The 27,335-nt window shown below is 45.3% G+C and overlaps 1 protein-coding gene across 7 annotated transcripts in view; it reads right to left on the bottom strand.

Annotated features, from left to right (window-relative positions):
- The window catches only part of STIM1 (stromal interaction molecule 1), a 179,625-nt gene that overhangs the window by 64,292 nt on the left and 87,998 nt on the right, over nt 1–27,335 (bottom strand). For all 7 annotated transcript variants that reach the window (XM_050968508.1, XM_050917830.1, XM_050969267.1 and 4 more), the window contains 2 exons: nt 13,123–13,237; nt 6,863–6,974 (listed from right to left, as the gene is read on the bottom strand). In XM_050968508.1, the coding sequence (XP_050824465.1) occupies nt 6,863–6,974; nt 13,123–13,237 (227 nt within the window). The remainder of the gene's footprint in view (nt 1–6,862; nt 6,975–13,122; nt 13,238–27,335) is intronic.

Here is a 27,335-nt window from a genome sequence, read left to right as displayed (position 1 = left end):
CCAGCGGAAACGGAGCGAACGCATAAAACAGATGGGTCGCCCATGGGATAAGGAAGGCGTCCGCTAATGACCCAGGCTCCTGACCCTGAAAGGAGCAGAATGCCTGGCATTTCCTGTTCTCCCTGGACGCGAAGAGGTCCATCCGGGGACGACCCCACCTCTGGAAGAGTGAGAGGGCGACGTCCGGGTGAAGGGACCACTCGTGTGAGCGGAAGGATCTGCTCAGGCGATCCGCCAGTGTGTTTCGTACTCCAGGTAGGTAGGAGGCCGAGAGGTGAATGGCATGGGCTATACAAAATTCCCAGAGCCGCGTCGCCTCCTGACATAGGGGAGAGGATCTGGTGCCACCCTGCTTGTTGATATAGTACATGGTCATCGTGTTGTCGGTGAACACCGCGACACAGCGACCTTGAAGGTGATGGACGAACGCTTGACAAGCAAGACGGACCGCTCTCAACTCCCGTATGTTGATGTGGAGGTCCAGTTCCTGGGGGGACCACAGGCCCTGACTCCTCAGGGTTCCGCTGTGCGCCCCCCAGCCCAGATCTAAGGCATCTGTCATCAGGGATGCCGAGGGTTGGGGCGGATGGAACGGGAGCCCTGCACACACGACGGACTGGTCTAGCCACCACCGGAGGGAGTCCAGTACCCCCTGGGGGATGGTGACAACTGTGTCTAACGAATGTCTGGCCGGCCGGTACTGCGCGATGAGCCAAGATTGGACAAGCCTCATGCGGAGTTGAGCATACGCTGTCACGAACGTACAGGCCGCCATATGGCCCAGGAGGGTCAGACATGTTCTTATGGAGGTCAGGGGGGCCGCCTGCAAGCGCAGAATGATGGCCGATAGCGACTGGAACCTGGGCAATGGTAGCAAGGCCCTGGCCAAGGTGGAATCCAGAACGGCCCTGATGAACTCTGTCCTCTGTGTGGGGAGCAGAGTGGACTTGTCCACGTTGACAATGAGGCCTAGGGCAGCAAAGAGGTTGCTGATCCTGCGGACGTGGTCGTGGACCTGCAGCTCTGATGTGCCTCGGACCAACCAGTCGTCGAAGTAGGGGAACACATGAATGCGGCTGCGCCGAAGATGTGCAACAATGACTGCCATGCATTTCGTGAATACCCTCGGGGCCGTAGAAAGGCCAAATGGGAGGACCGCAAATTGATAATGCTTGCGGTTGACCACGAAGCGAAGGAAACGCCTGTGCTGTGGAAATATGGCGATATGAAAGTAAGCGTCCTGCATGTCGAGGGCGGCATACCGGTCTCCAGGATCCAGCGATGGGATGATGGTCCCCAGGGATACCATGCGGAACTTCAACTTCACCATATGCTTGTTGAGTTCTCGCAGGTCGAAGATAGGCCTGAGGCCTCCCCCTTGGCTTTGGGGATCAGAAAGTAACGGGAATAAAACCCCTTGCCCTTCTCGCTCTCTAGAACCTCCTCTATGGCTCCCTTGTCGAGGAGCGTCTGTACCTCCTGACGGAGGAATTGCTCGTGAGAGGGGTCCCTGAAGAGGGACGAGGGTGGGAGGTGGGGGGGGGAGGGCGATGAAAACTGCAGGCGGTAACCGGCCTGTACAGTGCATAAGACCCAGCGGTCTGATGTTATTCGGGTCCACGCCTGGAGGAAAAATGAAAGACGGTTGGAAAACTGTGGGGAAGGATCCGAAGGGGAAACTGGTACTGCGCCCTCGGGCGCACCTTCAAAATGAAGGCTTGGGTCCAGGTGGGGCCTTGGCGGAGCCTTGGTTCTTCCCCCCTTGGCCACCCGACTGTCTGCGCCTACTGTTCCTGCCCCGGCACCTATTAAGGTCCTGCCGTGGGCGGAGCTGGGGATACGGCCGGCATTGTTGCTGCTGGTTCTGCGGCCGGAAAGGTCTGCGCTGCGTCACGGGGGCATGCATCCCCAAAGAGCGCATGATGACGCGATTGTCTTTAAGGCTCTTTAGCCTGGGGTCTGTCTTGTCTGAAAACAGGCCCTGGCCTTCGAAGGGGAGGTCCTGGATGGTATACTGGAGCTCCGGTGGAAGGCCAGAGACCTGAAGCCAGAATATGCGGCGCATCGTAAGCCCTGAGGCAAGGGTCCGAGCGGCCGAGTCTGCAGCGTCCAATGAGGCCTGCAGCGAGGTCCTTGCGACCTTCTTGCCCTCGTCAAGAATCGCCGCAAATTCTTGACGTGCCTCCTGTGGCAACAGCTCCTTAAACTTGTCCGCCGCTACCCAGGAGTTAAACGAGTAGCAGCTAAAAAGGGCCTGTTGATTGGAGACCTTGAGCTGTAGCGCCCCCGCTGAATAGACTTTACGGCCTAGGAGGTCCATCCACCTCGCCTCCTTAGATTTGGGCGCTGGGGCCTCTTGTCCATGGCGCTCCCTTTCGTTCACTGACTGTACCACAAGGGAGCACGGTGTCGGGTGGACGTGCAGGAATTCATAGCCCTTAGACAGGGCCATGTACTTTCTCTCCACGCCTCATGCGGTAGGAGGGATGGAGGCCGGTGACTGCCAGATAGTGGTGGCGTTGGCCTGAATGGTCCTAATGAAAGGCAGGGCAACCCTGGTGGGAGCATCTGCGGAGAGGATGCTGACCACCGGATCCTCGATCTCAGCGACCTCCTCCGCTTGTAAATTTAAGTTTTGCGCCACGCGTCTGAGGAGATCCTGATGTGCCCTGAGGTCGAGAGGGGGAGGGCTGGAGGACGAGATGCCTGCCACTGCCTCGTCAGGGGAAGATGACAAGGAGACTCCTGGCAGCAGAGCATCCACAGGGGGTTCCGTCTGGACCCGGCCCTCCGGCTGCGGAGGGAGCTCTGGGTCCTGGTGGCTGGACCTGTCCTCGCCTTCCGGAGAGGGAGGGGGGGCGAGACAGCGTTGACTCTGGTGGTCTTCGGTCCGCCGCAGGCCAGGGAGAAGTATGTTGCGGACCATGGGCTTGATGGTACGCCCAGGAAGTCCAAAACTCCCACTGCTGTGGCCCTTGGTCTTGAGGCGGAGGGTCCTGGAAGAGGGCCGCGTGTCTGTCCGGGCCCAGCGTATAAACGCTGTCCGCCTGAGAGGAGACCGATGGCTGCCTCGAAGGCCATGGAGGTGCCGAACTCGGCTGATAGGCCTCCCTCAGTCCCGACGCCGACGATCCTCTCGGTGCCGAGGATCGGTACCGGGAGCCATACCGGTGCCGGGACCGGGATCGGTCTGGTACTCGGTGCCGGGATCCGGACCGGGACCTGCCTCCAGCTCGGTGCCGGGATCGGGACCGCGATCTACGTCCGATGCGGTGCCGGGATGGCGCTGGGGACCGGGACCTACCACCGACGCAGTGCCGGGAGGTCGACTGGGACCGGGACCTGCCACCGGCTCGGTGCCGGGAGGTCGACCGGGGAGTTGATTGCCGACGCGAACGGCTCCTAGAGTCCCGGTGCTGGTATGGAGAAGAGCCAGACCGGGACCATACCGACGTCAACCTGCGCCGCGAGTGCAACCGGTGCCACCTAGGAGAGCGGTGCCGGGACTGCGATCGGCGCCGAGAGCGCGAGCGTACACGTCGTTGGGGCCTCAAAGGCGATCGATGCCTGGATTCCAGAGATGGCGCTCTCAACGTCGGCTTGCCTCTGGAGATGACCCGCACCGGGAGTACCGGGGGTTGAGGCTGGGATGGCTCAGTCAGAGCTATCAAGTCCCGCGCCGAAGCGAAGGTCTCCGGCATGGACGGGACTAATGGGTCGACCCCAGATCTTAAGGGGGAGCTCGGAGGGGCCGGACTCGACGGACCTTCCGGGCCTGGAGTCAACGGCAACCCTGCAGGCGGTGCCGCGGCAGAGGTAGGTGCCAGGCGCTCCACTCAAGCCTGCCGAGATGATGTCGCAGACGTCGAGGGTCTTTGATCGGATCCCGGTGCCGGGGATGGGCGGTGCCGGGGTGTCTTTCCGGTGCCGGCGCGGTCTGGTGCCGGTGTAGAGGTGGCCGGCTGCGCTGACGGTACCGGATTCAGTGCCGCTTCCATCAAGAGAGTCCGCAGTCTTTGATCTCTCTCTTCCTTTGTTCGAGGCTTAAACACCTTGCAGATGCGACACTTCTCGGCGATATGCGATTCCCTGAGGCACTTCAGGCACGCGTCATGGGGATCGCTAGTTGGCATCAGCCTCTTGCAAGCCAAGCACTGCTTGAAGCCCGGCGAACCAGGCATGGGCCGGGAAGGGCAACGGCCCAACCTGCGAATAAGTTCTATAAACTATATACAATAACTATACAACTCTAACTGTATTATTAAACTATTTAGAACTACAACTATTGACAGTAACGAAGGAGAGCTAGGGACGTGGAGGACAGCAAGCCGCACTCCACAGTTCCAGCAACTGACACGGTGGTAAGAAGGAACTGAGGAGCGGGCGGGCCGGCAGGGGTATATATCAAGCGCCATGGCGGCGCCACTCTAGGGGGCGACCTGCCGGCCCACTGGAGTTACTAGAGTAAAAAGTTTCCGGCAGACATGCACGCACGGCGCGCACACCTAACTGGAATGGATATGAGCAATCACTCGAAGAAGAACTCAAAATTCAGCCTTTGAAGCAGGCCAGATATTTAAAACACAGCTTCCCTAGCAATCGGGTGGGCATTAGCACAAGAATCAGAAAGTGACAAGTGCCATTTTTTTTCAGTTAAACCTGGAACTCAATGGCATTTCCCTCCAGACCTACCCAAATCTCTCTATTTGGCCACACCATCCCCCATCAGTTGCTTCCTCAACTCCATATAGCCGGCAACTGGCACCTCATCCTTTGCATGGCCAACACAGGAGAGCTCTCCCAGATGGGAGAAAACCTGATCAGATCAGCACACCCAGGCTCCGGAGCAAAATAAGCACTGCCACAGAAGCCTTATTTTATTACCACTTACAACACCTACTCCCCACCCTGCCTACAAGCCCCTTGTTAGCAAGGATGACCTTGGGGCTTTCAGTCTGTTAACCCCACTCCTAATCCAGCAGCAAGTGTTTCTGTTGAGTAGAATGAGATTCTGCAGCTCTTGTTTATTATTTGTATTACTAGAGTATCTAGAGGCCCCACCCAAGACTAGGGCATAGGAACATAAGAATGGCCATACTGGGCGGTCCATCTAGCCCAGTATCCTGTCTTCCGACAGTGGCCAATGCCAGGTGCCCCAGAGGGAATGAACAGAACAGGTAATCATCAAGTGATCCATCCCGTCATCCATTCCCAGTTCCTGGCAAACAGAGGCGAAAGACACATTAGGCATGAAGTAGTATCCCTGACCGTCTTGGCTAATAACCACCGATGGATCTATCCTTCACGAATTAATCTACATCTTTTTTGAAACCTGTTACACAGTTTTGGCCTTCACAATATCCCTTGGCAACGAGTCCCACAGGCTGACTGTGCATGGTATGAAACAAAGCTTATTTCTGTTTGTTTTAAACCTGCTGCCTATCCATTTCATTTGGTGACATCTGGTTCTTGTGTTGTGTGAAGGGGTAAATAAGACTTCTTGATTCACTTTCTCCACATAGCCATGATTTTATAGACCTCTACCATATACCCCCTCAGTTGTCTTTTTTACAAGCTTACAAGTCCCTGTCTTTTTAATCTGTCCTCATACGGAAGGGTGTTCCATATCCCTAATCATTTTTGTTGCTCTTCTCTGTACCTTTTCCAATTCTAATTTAGCTTTTTTAAGAGAGGGTGACCAGAACTGCACGCTATATTCAAGGTGTGGGCATACCCTGGATTTATATAATGGCATTATGATATTGTCTATCATATTATCTCTCTCTTTCCTAATGGTTCCTAACATTCTGTTTGCTTTTTTGACTGCTGATTCACACTGTGTGGATGTTTTCAGAGAACTATCCACAATGACTCCAAGATCTCTTTCTTGAGTGGTAACAGCTAATTTAGATCTCATTATTTTGTATGTATAGCTGGGATTACATTTTCCAACATGAATTACCTTGCATTTATCAACACTGACTTTCATCTGCCCTTCTGTTGTACTTTGAGATCCCCTTGTAGCTCTTCGCAGTCTGCTTTGGACTTAACTACCTTGAGTAGTTTTGTATCATCTGCAAGTTTTCCCACCTCCCTGTTTGCCCCTTTCTCCAGATCATTTATGAATATGGGGGACACCACTATTTCCCTCTCTCCATTCTGAAACCTGACCATTTAGTCCTACCCTTTGTGTCCTGTCTTTTAACCAGTTACCGACCCAAGAGAGTACCTTCCCTCTTATCCCATGACAGATTACTTTGCTTAAGAGCCTTTGGTGAGGGCAGAACTGTGCTAAGTACTGTACACACACATAAGAGATAGTCCTTGCCCCACAGACAAGTCAGATACAGGGTGGGAGAAAAGGAAGATTATCCACATTTTACAGATGGGGAACTGAGATTCAGCAAGTTGCCCCAGGTCACAGAGGGAGCCAGGAACTGAACCCACATCTGATTTGTCCTATTCCAGGCTTTAACCACAAGGTCATACTTCCCCCTATGGTGTAGCCAGGTCCCATTGACTGCAGAAGAGAGAGATGAAATCTGAGATTCAGGTCAGTGTCTCCCATGTGGTAAAGTATAACCTTTTCCCCACAAGTTCTTGCCCTACTCGAACTCCCCCTAGAGCATATCACACCCTCTCTTTTCCTTCAGCTCACATACTCTTACTTATCTCTGTGCAGAGGGCCAGCGCAAAGCCTATGCACCTTATAAATCCTCAGAACAGGATTCAAGTGGTGCAGGCCTTGTGCTGGCCTCTCCGCTCCAGGAGGAATTTCACCCGCCATTATTTAATCCCATAAATATGTTCTTCTGTCTCTATCACACACACATGTAACTGAGAAGATGCAATCGACACTAACCTGGGCATGGCATGTCCACTTAGCTGCAGTTTCCTGAAGGTTTCTTCGTATTGTGGCAGTTCTACATAGGTGATTAGCCACTGCACCACCTCATCAACTGTCCAGTTATACACTGTGAGGGAAGACAAAAAAACCAAACAGCTGAATTCTTTTCTTGTGCAGCTGAAACTCAGTCAGCTGGCAGCACCAACACATCTGCTCTTTTCATCATACCCAACACCCCAGGACAGAAGCTTCACCTGCTGCATCCCTCCCTTTCTCTTTCTGTACAGTAAAGATAAAAGCTGTGGAGGGTTGTCACAGGGCAGCTGATCCCTGTAGACAGATAAAGCCCAGCTCCCCTGGACTGGGGTAGGTGAGCCCACTCCAGCTAATTAGAGGGCTGGGTTACACCTGAGCCTGTAAAGGGCTGCTAGTCAGCAGGAGTAAGGACTGAGCCTGGAGAGGGAAAGTCACACTGGAGTGGAACTAGAACATGTGATGGGTCCCTGGAGCAAGGGGCCAGAGAAGCAGCCAGGCAGCTTCTGCTCCAAGAAGGGATTGGAGCTAGCTGAGGCTAGGGAGCTGGTGTGCCGGAGACTCCTGAGGGGGGTGGCCCTGAAGCCTGGGGCCAAGGATGGAGTTAAGTCAGTTTTCTGTTTATTTGATAACCTCTGCTAAAGAAATAAACCTCCTTGACTGAGACTGGGTGAGGCAGCGCATGCTTTGAAGCCAAGGAGAAGGTGAGCTCGGAGACAAGGGTTTAAATCCTTCATTGCTGGAAGGCTGCTTGTATGTCTGAACAGTACATTTCAAGGAAGCTGTATTAGGAGTGCTGGGATGCACCAGACAAGCCCATCATCCCCCTGGAAACACGGAGCACATCTGGCAGCACTGCACACACAGATAAGCCACCTTTAGTAACTAGATGAAGACCTGCAAAATGTCACATGGCAATTAGCTAGGTGACCTTATAGGTTTTTTTAGCCTGGAACATCTTTGGTTGTGTGATGACTTTTCATAGTCTGTCCTGTATATATGATAAGTCTGCTGCAGAAGATTTAGGACAAACAGGTACCAGCATAAAGTGTCCCAAAACAGCAATAAACCTTAGGCGGGGGGTGGGGGGCGGGGAATATTTTACACCACAATTACAGCTCATGGGAGGAGGAGGAGGAGGATGGTATCAGATATACCAGCAGTCTGAAACCGCTCTTGGCAAAGATCGTGTTTGATTTCCTCACTGTGTGCATTACAGCACAATCTCAACTCCTAGGCAGCAGCATTTGTAGCTTTATCATAGCAATTGGAAGCTGAGAGACTCTCAAGAGCCGCGATACAAAGCACTCAGGAGACAGATTAAAAATGGTCCATGAAACTACTTTGCTGGACGAAACCACTGGCACTTGTATAGTGCTTTCTTCACCTCCTTCACATGCTTTGCGAGGCTTCTGGAGGGAGTTACTTTGGCTCCAACTTTGAAAACCGTGTCGACTAATTTTAGGTACATTCATGTAGAAGAAGTTCAACTTGGGACGCAGCTTGATATCAAAAGACTCCAAAATAAGTGGACAGCGGAAAAATTTGGCCTACAAAATTAGTTTTCTCTCTTGCCTTTAATCTTGATTGTACCCTAGTGACACTGCTAAAACAGAACAAAGTCAAGCAGCAATATAACCATTAGCCAAGGGTGAGTGGGTGTTTGCTCTACTCTGATATGTCTAGTGTAACCTGCATACAGCATCTGCCTGGTTCATCCAGGTGGCATTCAGATAAATCCCAAATCATTCACACAGGATCCTCTATTTGATGCCCAATCAATGCTTTAATTGGTTATGACTATTGCACATTCTTCTATCCAAGACTTCAAAAGAGATCTCTCATACACAGTGTTTTTAGATCTCTGACTAGTTACCACAGCCTACTTCACCTCTGGTCTGAAATGGTTCTATTACATTGAAGTCAATAGTCAACTAATGCCAACAGTAATGTATACCTCAGCTCCCTAACTTTGAATGGATACATAAGAATGTAAGAACATCTTCCACTTCCCTCAGAGGAGATGAATACTTCCAGCTGGAGAGAAGGCCTGACAGGGTGGGAATTCCCTTGTTTGACAGAAGCTAGTGTCTAATATGGGCAGCCAGAGGAACGGGATATAGTTTTAATGCAATCTCATGGGATTGTCAGTACAGAGAGATACAAAGCAGCACAAATCATGACAGTGAACCCCACCAGTTTAAGAAAACTCTCTTACGGCATTAATTTACATGATACTAGACATGATGGAAGCCAGACTGTGGGCCATAAAATATTCCCTTTACATCTGGCAACTATCAAGCATGAACACACACAAGGGAATTAGAAATTAAAACTGGATCTTCAGAAACTGGTGTTAAATACCAAAGCCTTCTTATCTCTACTAGTGAGCATCACGAGGGGCTGGAATGAGTGTCAATGCCCACTTTAAACCTCCTTTTATTTAAAATAAAAATCAAGACAAAATTTAATGCTTATTTGGATACTGGTTCTGCTGTCAAAGAGTCAAATACAAAACCATTTCAGATTTACAGCCTTCTTCTCTGCACCTCCTGCCTACAAGGAGAGGAACTGCAGCCTCCAACACAAGAAAATTGCTAGAAATAATAAGTCATTCCTGCTTACAGTAGAAAGTAGATCACCACTCTTGGGCCCGTGCCCAACTGAATTCTTATCACTCCAAATTCTGTGCTGTTAAACCTCCACACCAGAGAGTGTGGCAAATACCTGCCTTACTGGTAGTGCTGCCCTCAGCTACCTGGAGCTTTTTTACTGTATTGAAGGCAGCTTCCCACTCATGGTTGCTGTATTGCCAGCTCTGCTCTCTTTGGGAGACATTTTTTGGTTCCTCACATCTAAGCTCATCTAACAGTTGACCATCATCTGCTTAAAACGGTGGTCATTGGGTATGTTTACATGAATTCAAGCCCCTGGTTTCCTCAGAAGCTGCCTATTTTAATCTTTCCTTTTGAAATTATGTACCTGTCTTGTCTTTGTTTTCTTAGAGGAACTGTCGATGAAGCAGTCCAGAGTCAACAAAGCTATACGAGAGTGAAGCGGAGTCTATTCTGTCTGAACTTCAAAGCTAACAGCTGAAGAATCTTTATTTCTGGTGACAGTGTAAAAGGCAAAAAGAACAGTTTGATTTTCAGACCTCAGCAGAATCTGCAGAGATGGCAGTTTAAAAAAGCATTTAATTTGTAAACTGAACAAATCTGCTCTGGCCGTCAAGTCAGCAAGAGACTCCTACCGCACCATTTCAAAGCCATCTTTCACATGGCAATTGCACCAAGAAAGCACAGGCTTCTTTGTGGGCCTGATTCTACCAGTCTTCCACAATAGATGTACTAATGAATTCAAAAGAAGTTCATGCTCAGAAGGATTAGCCTCTGTATGAGAATGAGAATAACCCTTGGAAACTAACCATTTCATATTTTATTAACAAGATGAGACACGTTGTGGCAGAAAAACTGAAGAGATAACTAAGCCCAATTGAGCAAGGGGAAAAATCATGTAACAGAAATATTTTAAGGAAATGCTACTTAAAATGTGTTTCAGGAAAAAGAAGAAATGAAAACAATGGAATAACGTATCTTGAGAGCATCCTAGGATGTTCCAGCACTTAAGAGCTTCTGAGTTTAAACGGCCATTCAGATACACTTAGGCAAAGTCATTTGTAAACAACGATACAATAGAATAAATATTTCTAATGTCAGGCTTTCCTCGAACATACAGAAGACAAAGTGCCCTGTAGCATCAATCTGATTTTTAAAGTGCTTTGGACAAGAAGTTTTAAACATATTGGCCACCTTAGTGAACAGAAGAATAAAACAAATGGGACAGGGAACCAAACAAATCAAATTTTTGTTTTTTAAATACCCCATTCTTCTGTTCTTCTACCAACACTTTTCCCCAGAGAGATTCCAGTTGGTTGTAATTTGGAACCTAGAAAAGTGATTCCAGATTCATGCACGCCATTGCTTCATTTTCCAGTACCACAGACTCATGTATACTGTTGGTGACTTAAGTCACTCCTCAGAGACCATAAGGGATAATGAAACCAGTTGTTATTTTTAAATTATAATTTATATACAGACACATGTCAACACTGCACTTTGATGACAGAGATGCTCCCTGCCCCAAATAATTTATTGTGTGAATGAAACAAGCCAGACATAAAAGAAACAGGACGAGGCTGAGAAGCTGAAAGGTTTGGAAGTTGTCAGCAAAGTGATCAGAAGATTACCTGAAGAAGTGGATTTTAATGAGTTTATGAAACTGCCCGACAGGTGGATTTTAATAAGGGACTTGACGGAGGGGAGGAGAGGATGGATGGCAGAGAAGGCTGTTCCAGGTGCGAAGGCAGGATGATAGAAGGGCATGAATGGACTAAGGGGGAGGAGTGGGAGGACGATACATGTGTTATAAATTACAACCTTTGTCAAGGCACATATTCTGCGACAAGCTGGCTGCATGTGGCACACTGCATGGACTCTCCAACTAGAAACTCTGTGGGAGCTTCACTTAAATTAAAAATGGAGATTTTAAATTCAATAAACAACGCATGATAGTCAGTAGACTGGCCCCGGGTTTCAATATTAAATTCCACTTATTCTGCATTGCCCTCACCTTCCCATTGTTGGGTAACGCAGATTTCTGTATTTATTAGAGCTGGCCAGAAACTGGAATTTCCATTCTGTAGGAAATTCCAAACGTACTGATTGAGAGAGAGACAGAGACAGAGAGAGAGAAAACTACAAATGTTGTTCTGAACTAGAACACAAACTACATAAACGTTTTCAAGTGTCCCTCAAAACAGGAAGCTGAAGTTTGGCTAGGAAAACATTGTGACATTTCATTTTGATCTTTTTGAAGTGCTTCCAACTTCCCTGAGCTGCCCAAAGCCCCAGCAACTCATCAAGCAAGGAGCGAGCCTGGGAGCCCAGACTCTAGGGCAGCTGGTGAGCCTGGGAGCCCCACGCTCCCCAGCAGCCCGTCAGGCAGGGAGTCTGGCAGTCTGGGGAGGCCAGCACCCCAGCAGCAGAGGAGCCAGGGAGGTGGGCAGGAAACCAAGCAGGTGTCTGATGGAAACCTGCCTGGCTTCTTTTGAAAGTTTTGTTGAAACCGACACATTCCTGTGGAACATTTCAATTTTGACAAATCAGCATTTTCTAACAAATCAGCATCAAAAAATTTCTGATCAGCCCTAGTATTTATGACTTGGAGATGTAAGGGAAGCTGGAGGTTTGGGTAGCGGGACTAAGAACACGTGGGGATTTTGTCCCCATGGAAGGCAGTTCAAGACTGTGGGATACACACAGTTAGCTGGATGCTTCTGCTAACATTCTCAGTAATGGCATGGTTAATGTTGACATTTTCACTGTCACTGTTAAGTTTCAGAATTAACAGCCCCTTGAGGTGGATGAGGCAATAATAGTGACAACATCCAGAGCCATATCATAAAGGAAGGCAGGGGAAGTATTTGCAAAAAATGGCAGAAGAGGCATCTGTATATTATTCAGGGGGTGCTCACACCCTTTGTGAAGGTAGCACGCGATCTAGAAGTGTTTTCTTGATCCCAATTAACCCAGCAGCACGAGGCATTACTGGTGAGCAGAAATGCCTTTTTCTTCCTGCGTTTACAGTAAACTAGAAGATTATGGCCAACTCTCTAATGTGGCCCTTTCCATGGCCATTTGTGTCATTGTGATCTGCCAACGGGATTATTGTAATGAGCACTACGGGGCTATCTTTAAAGACCACTCCGAAGTTTCAGCTAGTACAGAAACAGCCTTAGGGAACAGATAATACCTACTTGTTTTCCAGAAGTCACACTGGTTTCCTACATGTTTCTGTGAACTCATGCTCTAAAGGATACAATTCTAGTGTCTGTCCAGTCTAATTTGAAATGGAGCTATCAATACCGTCCTCAGAAAACAATTCCACAGTCTAACAGTCCTCACATTTAGATGATTTCTGTGGGGTTTCTCTCAGACAGCATGTAACTTATTATCTGGCAGTTACTAAGGGTGTGCTGAATGCAACTGTATTGTTGTTCTCTGTATCCACTCAATTTTCTGCTTCAATTGACCACTCCAGATATTTTATTCGTGCTCCTCTTATCCCTCTGGAAAACTAAGTCTATGTAAAAAGTGACAGAAGAGGCTGGAACCAACCATGATCTTTCTGCTGAAAATACAAACAAAATGGATGCATCAGTGTTTAGATATGAGAATTTTTACCTTCGGACGTTTTCCATGACTTCCAGAGATCTTCCACACTGATGAGTTTATCCTCCCCATGGAAGGTGCTGTGTTTGACTGTTGGGTCATGATAATTTAAGTCTTCCCTCAGGAACTAGAAAAAAAATACAAAAGGATTAGTCATTAATTCATAGATTTTTATTGACCGTTTAGTCAGATATCCTGCATAACACAAACCATAGAAAATCACCCAATAATTTTTGCAGCAAACACACAACTTCCCAGGAAGGCTGTGGAATCCACTTCATTGAGTTTAAGAGCAGGTTGGACAAACACCTGTCAGGGATGGTCTAAGTATAATTGGTCCTGCCTCAGCACAGGAGACTGGACTTGACCTCTTGAGGTCCTTCCAGCCCTACATTTCGAGGATTCTGTGATTCTGTTTGAGTTATCTCATCTCTCTTAGAAAAACATCCAGTCTTGATTTAAAGACTTCATGGAATGGAGAATCCACCACATCCCTTAGTAAATTGTTCCAATGGTTAGCTGCCCTCACTGTTAAAAATTTACACTCTATCTCTAGTCTGAATTTGTCAAGCTTCAGCTTCCAAGCATTGGATCGCATTTTGCCTTGTGTGCTAGATTAAAAAGACCGTGTAGGTACTTATTGTCCATGATCAAGTCACCATTTAACCTTAACCTTAAAGCTCTCACCATAGGGCAGGTTTTCCAGATCTTGAATCATCTTGTAACTCTTTCTGAATCCTTTTCAATTTCACCATCCTTTCTGATGAATGGATACTAGAACCAGACATAGTGTTCCAGTGATGGTCTTATGGATACTGTATATAGAAGTAATCCCACCTCCCTGCTCTTACTTAAACTCGCCTTGCTTATACATTTAACAGTTGCATTAGCCTCCTTAGTTAGAAGCCGATATTCGCTTGATTGTCTACCAATATCCCTAAGTTCAGTCTCACTGCACAGAGTGTCACATCTTTTAAGTATGCCCCAAACTCTTTGTTCCTAGACGCAGGATCTTGCATTTGGCTGTATTGTTCAACTGAGCCTAAGTGATCCAGATCGCACTATATACAAGCTATCATTTACCATCCACTAAATGTTGTGTCATCTGCACATTTTACCAGCAATGATTTATATCATACCAGTAATGTACACAAGAGACCTCTGGCCCAATGAGCAACATTTAAAACCACCTAATCAACAGAAGCAGCCAAGGAAGAAGAGGATTTAGTGATCTGTTACTCCCTTGATATATTCAATTTTTCAGGAGCCCCCTGAGAAAACAAACCAGGAGAACTTCATTTTGAGAATGAGACATTGAACTGAACTTGGCAAAAACTCAGACTCAGTAGCATCAAGTTAGTGTGTTTCAAAGATATTGATACAGAAGTATTACTCATCCCTGCTCTGGACAGGGTATGCTGAAGTGGCTAAACATGAACATCCTCTCCAGTGCATTTGGAAAGTTCTATTTGTGGGAAGGCAAATCAGGTTGTATCCAATAAAATACTTGCAAAAGAAAGGAAATATATTTTTTAATTAATATAGAAAACTATTCAGGCTTTTTGGACTCCAATCTTTTCTTTTCTTTGGATTACAGTGCCCCAGGCATTCTCCTGTATGTCACAGCAAGAAATGTAAACTACACTTTATTCCAACATAACACAAACCAATATAACACAAAATCAGATATAACGCAGAAAAGCAGTGCTGGGGGGGGGGGGGGGCTGCACACTCGGAGGATCAAAGCAAGTTCGATATAACACGGTTTCACCTAGAACGCGGTAAGATTTTTGGGCTCCCGAGGACAACGTTCTATCGGCGTAGAGGTGTACTCCAGTGTAACAGGACAAAAATATAAATGTGATTTTGACCAGTTTTGATTTGCAGGTCTCTGTCAATTGACCCAGATATCACCTCAGACACTGTGAAATACAGATCTGGTATGAGAGACACTTTACCACCAAGTCTCTAGGGTCAAGTTTCCCACAGAGTTCCAGCTTTACTTCACAAAAGCTCTTCCCTGGAGCCTCTTTCCTGCTTTGCTTCAAAGCTCACACAGAGCAGTTGGAAACCAAGAGCTACATTTTAAAAAAGATAGGTCTCAGCTGCTTGTGTAAAACTGGCAATTGCAGGCCCAACCGGACATGACTGAAAATGCATGGACATTAATATGCTCTATAGGCACTGTCCGACGGAACTTATTATTGTGAATAAACAAAAGCACAAAATCAAATGTACAAGACCAGTGCCAATTCATCTAGCAAGGGCATAAAATGCTTGACTATATTATTAGGTACCTACAATTAGATAATGTGACCCCTTTAAGCCGACATGTTATTATGCATCTAACCCAACTCTGCAATTTTTGTTCCTGTTTTTCTGTAAATCAAAACACTGAACAAATTACAAACCCATCGTTAGAACATAACCAACTTTAAACCAGTTTCCAAAAGCTACACCACTGTAGACAGGGACTTAAGAAATCCTCAGTCCTTGATTCTAAAATCAAGGTCATCCAAAGTGGATATTCTCTTCAGTACTGGAGTCATAGGCAAAAGACCTGATGCTAAGGTAGTCTGCCAGTGTCTTCTCACTGGCAGTGCCAGAGGCAATTAGGTGTTAGGTACTGATGAAGGCTGGAGGTTGGCTCTGCAGAGCTAAAGAGTCATAAAAAGCAGTAAAAACGTATTTTTATCACTAACGTCAGCAAGTACGATTCTGAATTCACCCAGGAGTACATCTATTGTAATACTGAGTTGCCTCTTCAGCAACCAATTGTGTTCATCTACGTGTTTGAGAATTCTGTTCTTTAGGAGTGAAGTTAGGCTTACCGGCCTGGATTGCCGGGATCGGCTCAGGAGCATTTTTCAAAAATTGGTGTCACATTAGCTATCCTCCAGTCATCTGGTACAGAGGTTGATTTAAGTGATAGGTTACATACCATAGTTTATAGTTCTCTAGTTTCAGATCTGAGTTCCTTCAGAACTCTTGGGTGAATCCCATCTGGTCCTGGTGACTTATTACTGTTTAATTTATCAGTTTGTTCCAAACCTTGTCTACTGACACCTCAATCTGGGACAGTTCCTCGGATTTGTCACCTACAAAGAGTGGCTCAGGTGCGGGAATCTCCCTCACATCCTCTACAGTGAAAAGGGATGCAAAGAATACATTCAGCTTCTCTGCAATGGTCATATTATCTTCCTTGATTACTCTTTTAGCATCTTGATCGTCCAGTGGCCCCACTTATTATTTGGCAGACTTCCTCCTTGTGATGTACTTTAACTTTTTGCTGTTAGTTTTTGAGTCTTTTGCCAGTTGCTCTTCAAATTTTTTTTTGGCCTGCCTAATTATACTTTTACACTTGATAGAATTTATGCTCCTGTCTATTTTGTCACTAGGATCTGACTTCCAGTTTTCAAAGGATGCCTTTTTGCCTCTAACTGTTTCTGTTACTTTGTTGTTTAACCATAGTGGTACTTTTGTTTTTCATTGGGGTATACATTTAATATGAGCCTCTATTATGGTGTTTTTTTAAAAAGAGCCCATGCAGCTTTCAGGCATTTCACTTTTGTGACTGTACCTTTTCCACTTAACTAGCTTCCTCACTTTTGTGTAGTTCCCCTTTCTGAAGTTAAAACGCTGCTGAGGTCAGCTTCTTTGATATTTCCCCTCTCCCACACAAAAGGGTGTTAGATTTAATTTTAGTATGGTTGCTATTACCAAGCAGTTCATCTATATTCACCTCTTGGACCAGACCCTGTGTTCCACTTGGGACTAAAATCAAGAATTGCCTCTCCTCTTGTGGGTTCCAGGACTAGCTGCTCCAAGAAGCAGTCCTTAATGGTGTTTAGAAACTTTATCTCTGTAGTCCATCCTGAGGAGACATGTACTCAGTCAATATGGGGGTACTTGAAATCCCCCAATATTATTGAGTTTTCTATTTTTATAGCCTCTCTAATCTCCTGGAGCACTTCACAATCACCATCCTGGCCAGCAGTATATTCCTACTGCTATACTCTTATTCAAGCCTGGAATTTCTATCCCTAGACATTCTATGGTACAGTTTGAGTCATTTAAGATTTTTACTATGTTTGACTCTATGCTTTCTTTCACAGGTCGTGCCACTCCCCCACCAGCACGACCTACACTGTCCTTTCTCTGTATCAAAAGTGGAGCTCGCAGAGCTTCTCCGCTTACCAGACTTGGGGAAAGGAAGCTCAGCACTTCTGTCAGAGACGACTGGTGCCTGCTGAGAGTGGGGGGCACAATTTAAAGGTTTGCCCCCTCCAACAGCTTGAATCACGCACCCCCTGCCCACACCCAACAAACACACCCCTCTTACTCTCAGCGGCCCCTCCCTGCAGCTCCCAAGTGTTAGCTCTATGTGGAAAGAGGCAAAGAGCTGGGAGCTGCAGGAGAGGCTGCTGCTTTATATCCATGGGCAGAGGCAGCAGTAAATGCAATGGCTCTCCCTGCAGCTCCTAGCTGTTTGCGGTTGCCTCTCCCCAGGGCCACAGCTCCCAGCTTGACGGCTCCAGTAGCTGCTGTGCAGGGAGAGGGCCTGGCAGCACCATGTGACAGAGCCTGGCCAGCAAACCCTGGCAAAAATCTGGTCATGTGCCCCCCATGTGTCACCTCCAGCTTCTTCCAACCAGAGCAGGGGGGCGGAGGGGAAGATATGTCTCATGGCTTCAGCACTGCGGGAGGGTGCCTGCCAGGGCTTGAGGTTTCAGCAGGAGCAGGGCAGAACCGCGAGCCCCGGCAGGCATGTCCTGGCTCTCGAGCCTCTGAAGATTGTGGAATGCGGCTTGGAGGGTCACTAAGTTTGGCCACTCCTGCTATGTATTTTGTATTCTGGTATCATCATGTCCCACTGATTATCATCATTCCACCGAGTTTATGTGATGCCTGCTATATCAACGTCCTCATTTAATACCAGGCACTCACATTCACCCATCTTCATATTTAGATTTCTAGCATTTATATACAAGCACTTATAAAAAATGTGTCACATTTCAGCTGTCTGCCATTATGTGATGTAACTGACTAGGACTCTTTTTCGTTTGACTGTTTCTCTTCGGTTCATACCTGTACTTTATCAACTTGTAGTCTCTCCACTTTAGTAGGATATAGAGAATCCCTGCTAACAGATCCTCTCCTAAGGGATATCTCCATCCAAATCATCTGCTCCTCAGCATCTCTCAGCTTTCCACAAACTCTTAGTTTAAAAACTCCACACTATGACTTTTTAATTTTACATGCCAGCAATCTGGTCCCATTTTGGTTTAAGTGGAGCCCATCCTTTCTGTATAGGTCCCTCCTTTCCCAAAAGGTTCCCCACTTCCTAATAAACTTAAATCCCTTCTCCCTATACCATCATCTCATCCACACACTGAGACCCTGCAGTTCTGCCTGTCTAACTGGCCCTGCAGGGCAAACTGGAAGCATTTCAGAGAATGCTAGCAATGAGGTCCTGGACTTCTCTCTCTTACCTAGCAGCCTAAATTTGGCCTCCAGAACCTTTCTTCTACCTTACATGTACAGTCAATTGAAATTTGCATCAGAACACATGGTTTGAGCTTGACCAACTTTATTTCATTACTCCACACCCTTGCAGCAGAATGCAGGACTCCCAGGGTGATGATCCATAAAGGCAATTACACAAAAGAGAAAAAAGAGACTCTCTTTGGTGATTAGTTGTAAAATTAGGCAAGCAAAATCCCTTTTTACCAGGCACTCTAAGGGACTTACCTTGCTCTGTTTTCAAATGTATTAGGTGCTGATGCTGCATTTATGCAAGTTGATATGTATACACACAGTGTATACTATACAATATTCTTTAAAAAAAATTATTTTTTGCTCTGAATAGCTCTGCTGAATAGTGGTGAAAAGACAATATTGCTTTAGCTCAGGGGTAGGCAACCTATGGCACACATATCAAAGGAGGCACGCAAGTTGATTTTCAGCGGCATTCGCACTGACCAGTCCGAGGGGCTCTGCATTTTAATTTTTGCTAAGGGTTAATGTCTCTTTCACCTGGAAAGGAGTAACCTGAGCTAAGGGTTAATGTCTCTTTCACCTGGAAAGGAGTAACCTGAAACAACTGACCAGAGGACCAATCAGGAAACAAGACTTTTTCAAATCTGGGTGGAGGGAAGTTTTGGGTGTGAGTTCTTTGTCTTGGGTCTGACCCTCTCGGCTATGAGAGTGATTTTTCTATCTCCAGCTTTCTAATCTTCTGTTTCCAAGTTGTAAGTACAAAGATAGTAAGACAATAAGGTTTATATTGTTTTCTTTTGTATTTACATGTGTATAGTTGCTGGAATGTGTTAAATTGTATTCATTTTGGATAAGGCTGTTTATTCATTTTTTTTCTTTTAAGCAAATGACCCTGTATTTGTTACCTTAATACAGAGAGACCATTTTTATGTCCTTTTCTTTCTTTTTATATAAAGCTTTCTTTTTAAGACCTGTTGGAGTTTTTCTTTAATGGGGACTCCAAGGAATTGAGTCTGCAGCTCACCAGGGAATTGGTGGGAGGAAGAAGTCAGGGGGGGAAATCTCTTTGTGTTAGATTTACTAACCTGACTTTGCATACCCTCTGGGTGACGGGGGAAGTACTTGTGTTTCCAGGACTGGAAACAGGGAGGGTGGAGTCCCTCTGTTTAGATTCACGGAGCTTGCTTCTGTATATCTCTCCAGGAACCCAGGGAGGGAACACCCGGAGGGGGGAAGGGAAATGGTTTATTCCCCTTTGTTGTGAGACTCAAGGAATCTGAGCCTGGGGGTCCCCCAGGGAAGGTTTTGGGGAGACCACAGTGCGCCAGGCACTGTATAGATTCCTGGCTGGTGGCAGCTTTACCAGGTCCAAGCTGGTAACTAAGCTTGGAGGTTTTCATGCTAACACCCATATTTTGGACGCTAAGGTCCAGATCTGGGAAAAATGTTATGACAGAAGCTTCTTAAACATTTTTAAAACCTTATTTACTTAACATATAACAATAGTTTCGTGATATATTATAGACTTATAGAAAGAGGTCTTCTAAAAACGTTAAAATGTATTACTGGCACGCAAAACCTTAAATTAGAGTGAACAAATGAAGACTCGGCACACCACTTCTGAAAGGTTGCAGAGCCCTGATTTAGCTGAACATTTTGAAGTTACAAAGGCGGAGGGAAAATCTGATCACCACACCGTGTGACATCAGCTCCTCCCTTCAGTTCTTCTCAGCAGTACTAGTTTATGCTCCATTATGGTTACAAACTTCACAAGACACGAAGCCATCACTCCCATTCAAGGGAGAATAGCTTTAAGTTAGTAAACAGGTGAGCCAAAGAAAGGAGCAAAGCAAAAGATGCAAACTTGTCTAGTTCCCCCTTTTTTGATTTGTGACCTACATGGGATATGCAGCAATGTCATCTGGAGTTGCCACAACGGGCTGCTAAGAGTGCCTGTAAACACCCACAGGGACACAGAGGATCAGCTGTTGCTCTGTATATTTAGCTCAGGGAGCACAGAAAGGAAAAGTGATCTCTCCGCTTTCCTTAAACTGAGCACCATCAAACCAGATTTCCGAGTACTCTCAGAAGAGGACAGTGCTGTACGGGATTTTCAACTTCTCTCATGGAAGAAGAAAGCTGGATTTGATAGTGTTACAAGACTCCCAACTCCTCTGACAAGCTGTTAAGGTGACCTACTAGTGACCTGCACAAAGAGCAGAGGCACAATATACCACAACTTTATTTCCTACTGCATCTTCCAGACAAACTAACTGCTTTGACACATTAAAGGCAGTTAAATTATGAAAAATGGAAGCTCACTTGCGTGTTAAAATTAGATTTCCTTTTCTGTAACTGTTTGCAGGGAAGGTCACCAAGTGCAGAGGAACCACAGAGTGTGTTGCCATCACATTACAGAACAAAGAGATTTCAACCGAGGCAAGTTTTATAACTTCACAGATAAATATGCATGTGATAAATTCACAGATATATATTCTCCTATGGCTGCTTCACAATGTAGCCAACAAACTCCTCTAAAGCAATCTCAATGTCAAAAATAAGCCCAAGAAGAGAGCATACAATCTGGAAGCATGATGAAAAGAATTACCACTACAGGGAATGGCAAACATAAGCAGAAGAGACTACTGCTGGACATAGCAGTCAACAGCCACTCTGCATTGTTACACTTTCTTTTAAAATCATTTGGGTTTCAAAACTAACTGGAATGAGAATTGTGAAACACAGCAAGAGCTGTCAAATGTCAACACACGTAAGAGAACACCATCTGTACACGTGAAAAAGAACAGGGGACTAAGAAACTGGCTAGCACTGTGCAGAAAAAACATTTACATTAAGGGGTGAACAGGTTCCATAAGAACAGCCATACTGGTCCATCTAACCCAGCATCCCGTCTTCCAACGGTGGCCAATGCCAGGTGCTTCAGAGGGAATGAACAGAACAGGTGATCATCAAGTTATCCATCCCGTCGTTCACTTCCAGCTTATGGCAATCAGAAACTAAGGACACTCAGAGCATGGGGTTGTATCCCTGACCATCTTGGCTAACAGCCAAGTACAGACAACTTGAGGATTTCAGTAAAGGGAGGGGCTTAGGGGAGGTGGGGAACGCAAAGGAAATATAGGAGCTCCTAGTTTCTAGCATATGGCCACACAGATCATGTGCGATATACTAGTGCAAGTGTTCAAGCCACTGTAATTAAAGTTACTGATAAATAGCATCAGATAACTACCCTTTCACCAATCTCCGAGTTATCACCACTAGGCTTCAATGTTAAAACCCAGGGTAGCTAAACGGGAGCAAGTCCAACATTTATCAGAACTATTATTTCTGGCTGTGTGCAGACTATGACATCACTATAATGGTTCCTTTAGGTTCACAGCCAGAAAGTTTTCTTTGCAACCACAAGCTTCAGAGACATTTCTAAAATGAGAATTTCAGATTCCTGAGAGAAATTATGTGGCACCTTTAGAAAAAAATGCATAATTATAAATCAGTTTACATATTTGCATAATCTCAATAAACATTTTAACCCTCTGGCAGCCACACTTTGTGAAAGGTTCATCTACTTCTCCACAAGGCTGCTTTATATCCGCAGATATCTGCATCCAAAGAGGTGGATATCCACAGACCATTTTTGTGGATCATGGATTGGATGCAGATACAAATTTTGTATCTAGAACTCTACAAATCTGCAGATATCCATGGATCATTTTGCGGATCGCAGATTGGATGCAGATACAAATTTTGTATCCAGCTCTAGAAATCTTGGCTGTGGATATTTTGGTCACTACAGACCTGGAATTTAAATAGAAAAAACATCCCACAAACTAAAGTTTGTTCAGTTAAATCATAAGACATGGGTGTCCTTAAACAGAACTGGAACCACCTTTGACTGAGTATGATCATAAATAGGTTGCTAATTAGAAGGGTTTTCCCATAAGAGCCAGGGCTCTCTCTTTAATTGAGGTCACTGCTATCATATTTAAACTTGATGAAAATTCATCTCAACAGAAGGAAAAAACAATGGATGCTTTAAAAGGACAGTTTAAGGTTGACAGACAAAATTTTCACTGGTCTTAAATATAGGTTTTGTTGTTGTTGTTTTTAAAAAACAGACCCTAATTTAGAAAAAAAATTGTGTCAATTACATTCCCCATGGAAAAGATGGCTGCAGTGTGGATAAAATCCCAATTTCTCAATTGAGCAAAGACTAACTCACTACAAAGCCAGAGCACTGGGTTTCATTTGCGCTCACGAGCATGCAGACATCACAACTGCCCCATAACTCTGCAACTCAAGCTTGCTCACAAGAACGGAGCAAGCTGAGTGGAGGGATAACTCAACATCTCAAAAAAGCCAGCAGGAGGACTTTCAGGTCTGCTGGCCTTTCAGAACATCTGCTGAAGATGTACGAATTCTCACTGAGGTGACTGCACTCAACCTTCAAAATCACCCCTAATCTCCCCCTCACTAATTCAAGAAAGTTAACAGAGGAAACTATTAAAGATGGACAGAAAGGCAACTGACTCAGAAACAGGGACTTTCTAGCATTAGGGATATTCCTCTACAATCCAGCAGCTGACTCCCAATTTGCGCACTGGGGAATTGGAAAGCAATTCTAAGGCTTTGCTTTTATGACAAAGTGTCTGGTCCCAGGACTAAGGCCTCTTCTATTATGCACAAATAAGCCCATCTTCAACAGAACCCGGGAATGCTGACAGCAAGCCAGATTATGTCCGTTTACAAAGCAAAAAAACCCAATCCTGCATCACCGAGACTTAGAGCTCAGGTCAACTAACTAGGGCTCACAGGGATCCTGCTAGAGAACTTCCCTTGGCCTACATTATTATGTGTACTTCCACACACAAGAAATAAATAGCTCCCATACCCTTTGATGTCACTGGCTACCATTAAATTAAAGAGCTGGGTGGTCCAGCTTCCCTGATGTGTGAGCTACTGACAGTTTTTCCAGTTGCTTTTCTGTTCACACTAACGCGGTGGGTATCTCAGGCCAAGCCTTTGCTCCTGGTGTCAACTGTGGACAGGTAAAATGATGGCATTCTCCGAACGGACTATTACCTCAGTTGTTTTCACACAATTTTACTAAAATGGCCTGACATTCTACAGTTATTCTCAGGATAATTTAATGCCCTAGAAGAACATAAGAACGGCCATACTGGGTCAGACCAAAGGTCCATCTAGCCCAGTATCCTGTCTTCCGACAGTGGCCAATGCCAGGTGAACAGAATGAGCAGAACAGGAAAACAGAGGCTAGGGACACTATCCCTGTCCATCCCGGCTAAAAGCCATTAGTGGCCCCACCTTCCATGAATTTATCTAGTTCTTTTTTGAACTCTGTAATAGTCTTGGCCTTCACAACATCCTCTGGCAAGGAGTTCCACAGGTTGACTGTGCGTTGTGTGAAAAAAATACTTCCTTTTGTTTCTTTTAAACCTGCGGCCTATTAATTTCATTTGATGGCTTCTAGTTCTTGTGTTATGAGAAGGAGTAAATAAGACTTCCTGAATTACTTTCTCCACACCAATCATGATTTTATAGACCTCTGTTATAGCCCTCCCCTTAGTCATCTTTTTTCCAAGCTGAAAAGTACCAGTCTTATTAATCTCTCTTGATACAGCAGCCGTTCCATACCTGTAATCATTTTTGCTGCAATTTTCTGAACCTTTTCCAAGTTCAAAATATCTTTTTTGAGATGAGGCGACCACATCTGCATGCAGTATTCAAGATATGGGCATACCATGGATTTATATAGACGCAATACAATATTTTCTGTTTTATCCATCCCTTTCTTAATGATTGCCAGCACTCTGTTTGCTTTTTTGACTGCCACTACACATTGACTCGATGTTTTCAGAGAACTACCCATGACTCCAAAATCTCTTTCTTGAATGGTAACAGCTAATTTAGACTCCATCATTTTATATGTATAGTTGGGTTTATGTTTTCCAACATGCATTACCTTGCATTTATCAACACTGAATTTCATCTGCCATTCTGTTGCCCAATCACCCAGTTTTGAGAGATCCTTTTGTAGCTTTTTGCAGTCTGCCTGGGACTTAACTATCTTGAGTAGTTTTGTATCACCAGTAAATTTTGCTACCTCACTGTTTACCCCTTTTTCCAGATCATTTATGAATATGTTGAAAAGGACTAGGACCTCAGTACAGACCCTTTGGGACACCACTATTAACCTCTCTCCATTATGAAAACTGACCATTTATTCCTACCCTTTGTTTCCTATCTTTTAAACCAGTTATCAACCCATGAGAGCACCTTCTCTCTTATCCCATGATTGCTTACTTTGCTTAAGAGCCGTTGGTGAGGGACTTGTCAAAGGTTTTCTGAAAATCTAAATACACTATATCCACTGGATCTCCTTTGTGCACATGCTTGTTAATCCCCTCAAAGAATTCTAGTAGATTGGTGAAGCATGATTTCCCTTAACAAAAATCATGTTGACTATTCCCCAACAAATTATGTTCATCTATGTGTCTGACAATTTTGTTCTTTACTATAGTTTCAACCAGTTTGCCTGGTACTGAAGTCAGGCTTACTGGCCTGGAGTCCTTTTCAAAAATTGGGGTCACATTAGCTATCCTCCCATCATTTGGTACAGAAGCTGACTTAAATAATAGGTTAGACGACAGCTAGTAGTTCTGCAATTTCACATTCGAGTTCCCTCAGAACTCTTGAGTGAATACCATCTCGTCCTGGTGACTTATTACTGTTTAGTTTATCAATTTGTTCCAAAACCTCCTCTAATGACACCTCAATCTGGGACAGTTCCTCAGGTTTGTCACCTAAAAAGAATGGCTCAGAGGTTTGGAAATCTCCCTCACATCCTCAGAACAACTGCTGTGTTTACTCTGAAAATTAGACATAAAACACAGCCATACGGGTTCACATTTGTGAGCATTTATATCCATTCAAATAATCTGCCCAGGAGCTGGCCTCCAGCCACCAATGAAGAAAAATTTTAAATACATGACAAAATAAGGAGGATCTTATAGCCCTGAAAGATGGAGAACAATGACTCAACAGGCAAGTCTAGCTTCCGATGCAGACGTGTCCAGGCAGGCTAGCATTGACCATATAATTTACAAGTTTTTTTACACAGAGGCAAGCTCTGGACACAGATTCCCATGTAAGCTTCGCCAGTGGCAATGAATTACATCTACTAGTGAGGTGTTGCATTGCATTGTGAAGTCTGGAATCACAGCACTTTGCAATACTTAACTCTGCCAATAAGCAAACAGAGATGATGATGTGTTTCCTGCAGTTGCAAAAGATCAATACATATCTACAGAGCCATACTTACATAGAAATATTTGCATAGAACAATATTTGCACATAAAATGCAAACGATGCAAGCTATTCTGAAAGTAAATTCAACAAGGAAATCACTTGGATTCTGAGAGCAGATACAAATTCAAAACCTTGACTATGTTATATACTCTCCACAGACGAGGAAAAATTAATATTTAGCTTTGCTGTTTTTTCAAATTTGAATCAGAAGATGGTCACTGATGTTAAATCATCAATTCTAGAAAGGAGTATGCCAACTGGAGGGAAGTCAGAGAAGAACAACCAAAATTGTAAAGGGGCCAGCTTGGAAGGAAAGATTAAAAGGAGTTAAATAATCATAACAGACTGTTCGCACTGGAGGAGTTCAAAACTCACTGTGAGACTTGAATACTTTGCCTTCTGACACAGAAGTAAGTCTACTACAAAGTAAACCGCAAAGCAACTTTGCTCCCCACTTACTCACTAGTTTGGTGGCATACAATGGCACCACGGGGGCATTTTCAGGTAATGTGTGCCCTTTCAACTGATGGCATACAACTGCCTTCTTATGTTGGGTCTCAGGTTAGTGGCTTCTCTGCTGCTGCTGGAGGGTCACAAACCAATGGTGGCAGAGCACATTCTCCATCCACACTTGTCTAAGAGGGTGCCCTTTTCCCTCTCAGATGTGGAATTCACTAGCTAGCCATGCCTTTGTCAATTTCAGATTAGATTCATTCTGTGTGCTCTACATGGGTGACGACCCTTTTAAGATCTCAGCTGGTGCAGAATGCAGCTATCTGATGACTCACACATGGAGTGGCACATTTTGCCATGTGCTCCACTGTCTGCATTGGCTTCCAGTTTGTTTCCAGGTGCAATTTATGCTACAGTTACTATGCTTGCTATGGTTGGGTCCTGGGTATGAGAGATGCTGTTCTCTCTCTGTGCTTTACTTCACCAGATGAGATCAGCTGGGATACCTGAGGTGAGATTTGCAAGTCTCATGTAGGTCATTCCCAATGAAGGGGGCTTGTCTCTGATAACACCATCCCGACAAAGCCTGTGTTTGTGCCCCATCTGGGCATGTTGTAGAGCTACCCCACCTCCACTTAAATATATATATCTGAGAGTTCTAGATTTATTTGCAAGAAGCACACAACTACATTCCTACTGAAAATCTGCCTTTTCATGTTACAATTAACTTCCAAGCTTTGAGAAAACTTTACTGATCCCTTGTGAGTTTCTCAGAGAAGTCACCCAAGTAGCAAACCTCAGCGTCTGACCTCTAACCCACCATGTCAGAGCTGCATGTATCTGGCAGAGTAAAGCATGGGGTAAAACCCTTCTCACAGCTTCAGTGACGTGCAAGAGACCTTTAAAAACTAGAACGACATGGCTCT

This window comes from Gopherus flavomarginatus, chromosome 1 (genome assembly GCF_025201925.1).
Source record: "Gopherus flavomarginatus isolate rGopFla2 chromosome 1, rGopFla2.mat.asm, whole genome shotgun sequence".
NCBI lineage: Eukaryota > Metazoa > Chordata > Testudines > Testudinidae > Gopherus > Gopherus flavomarginatus.
This window is presented reverse-complemented; position numbering and strand designations above follow the sequence as displayed.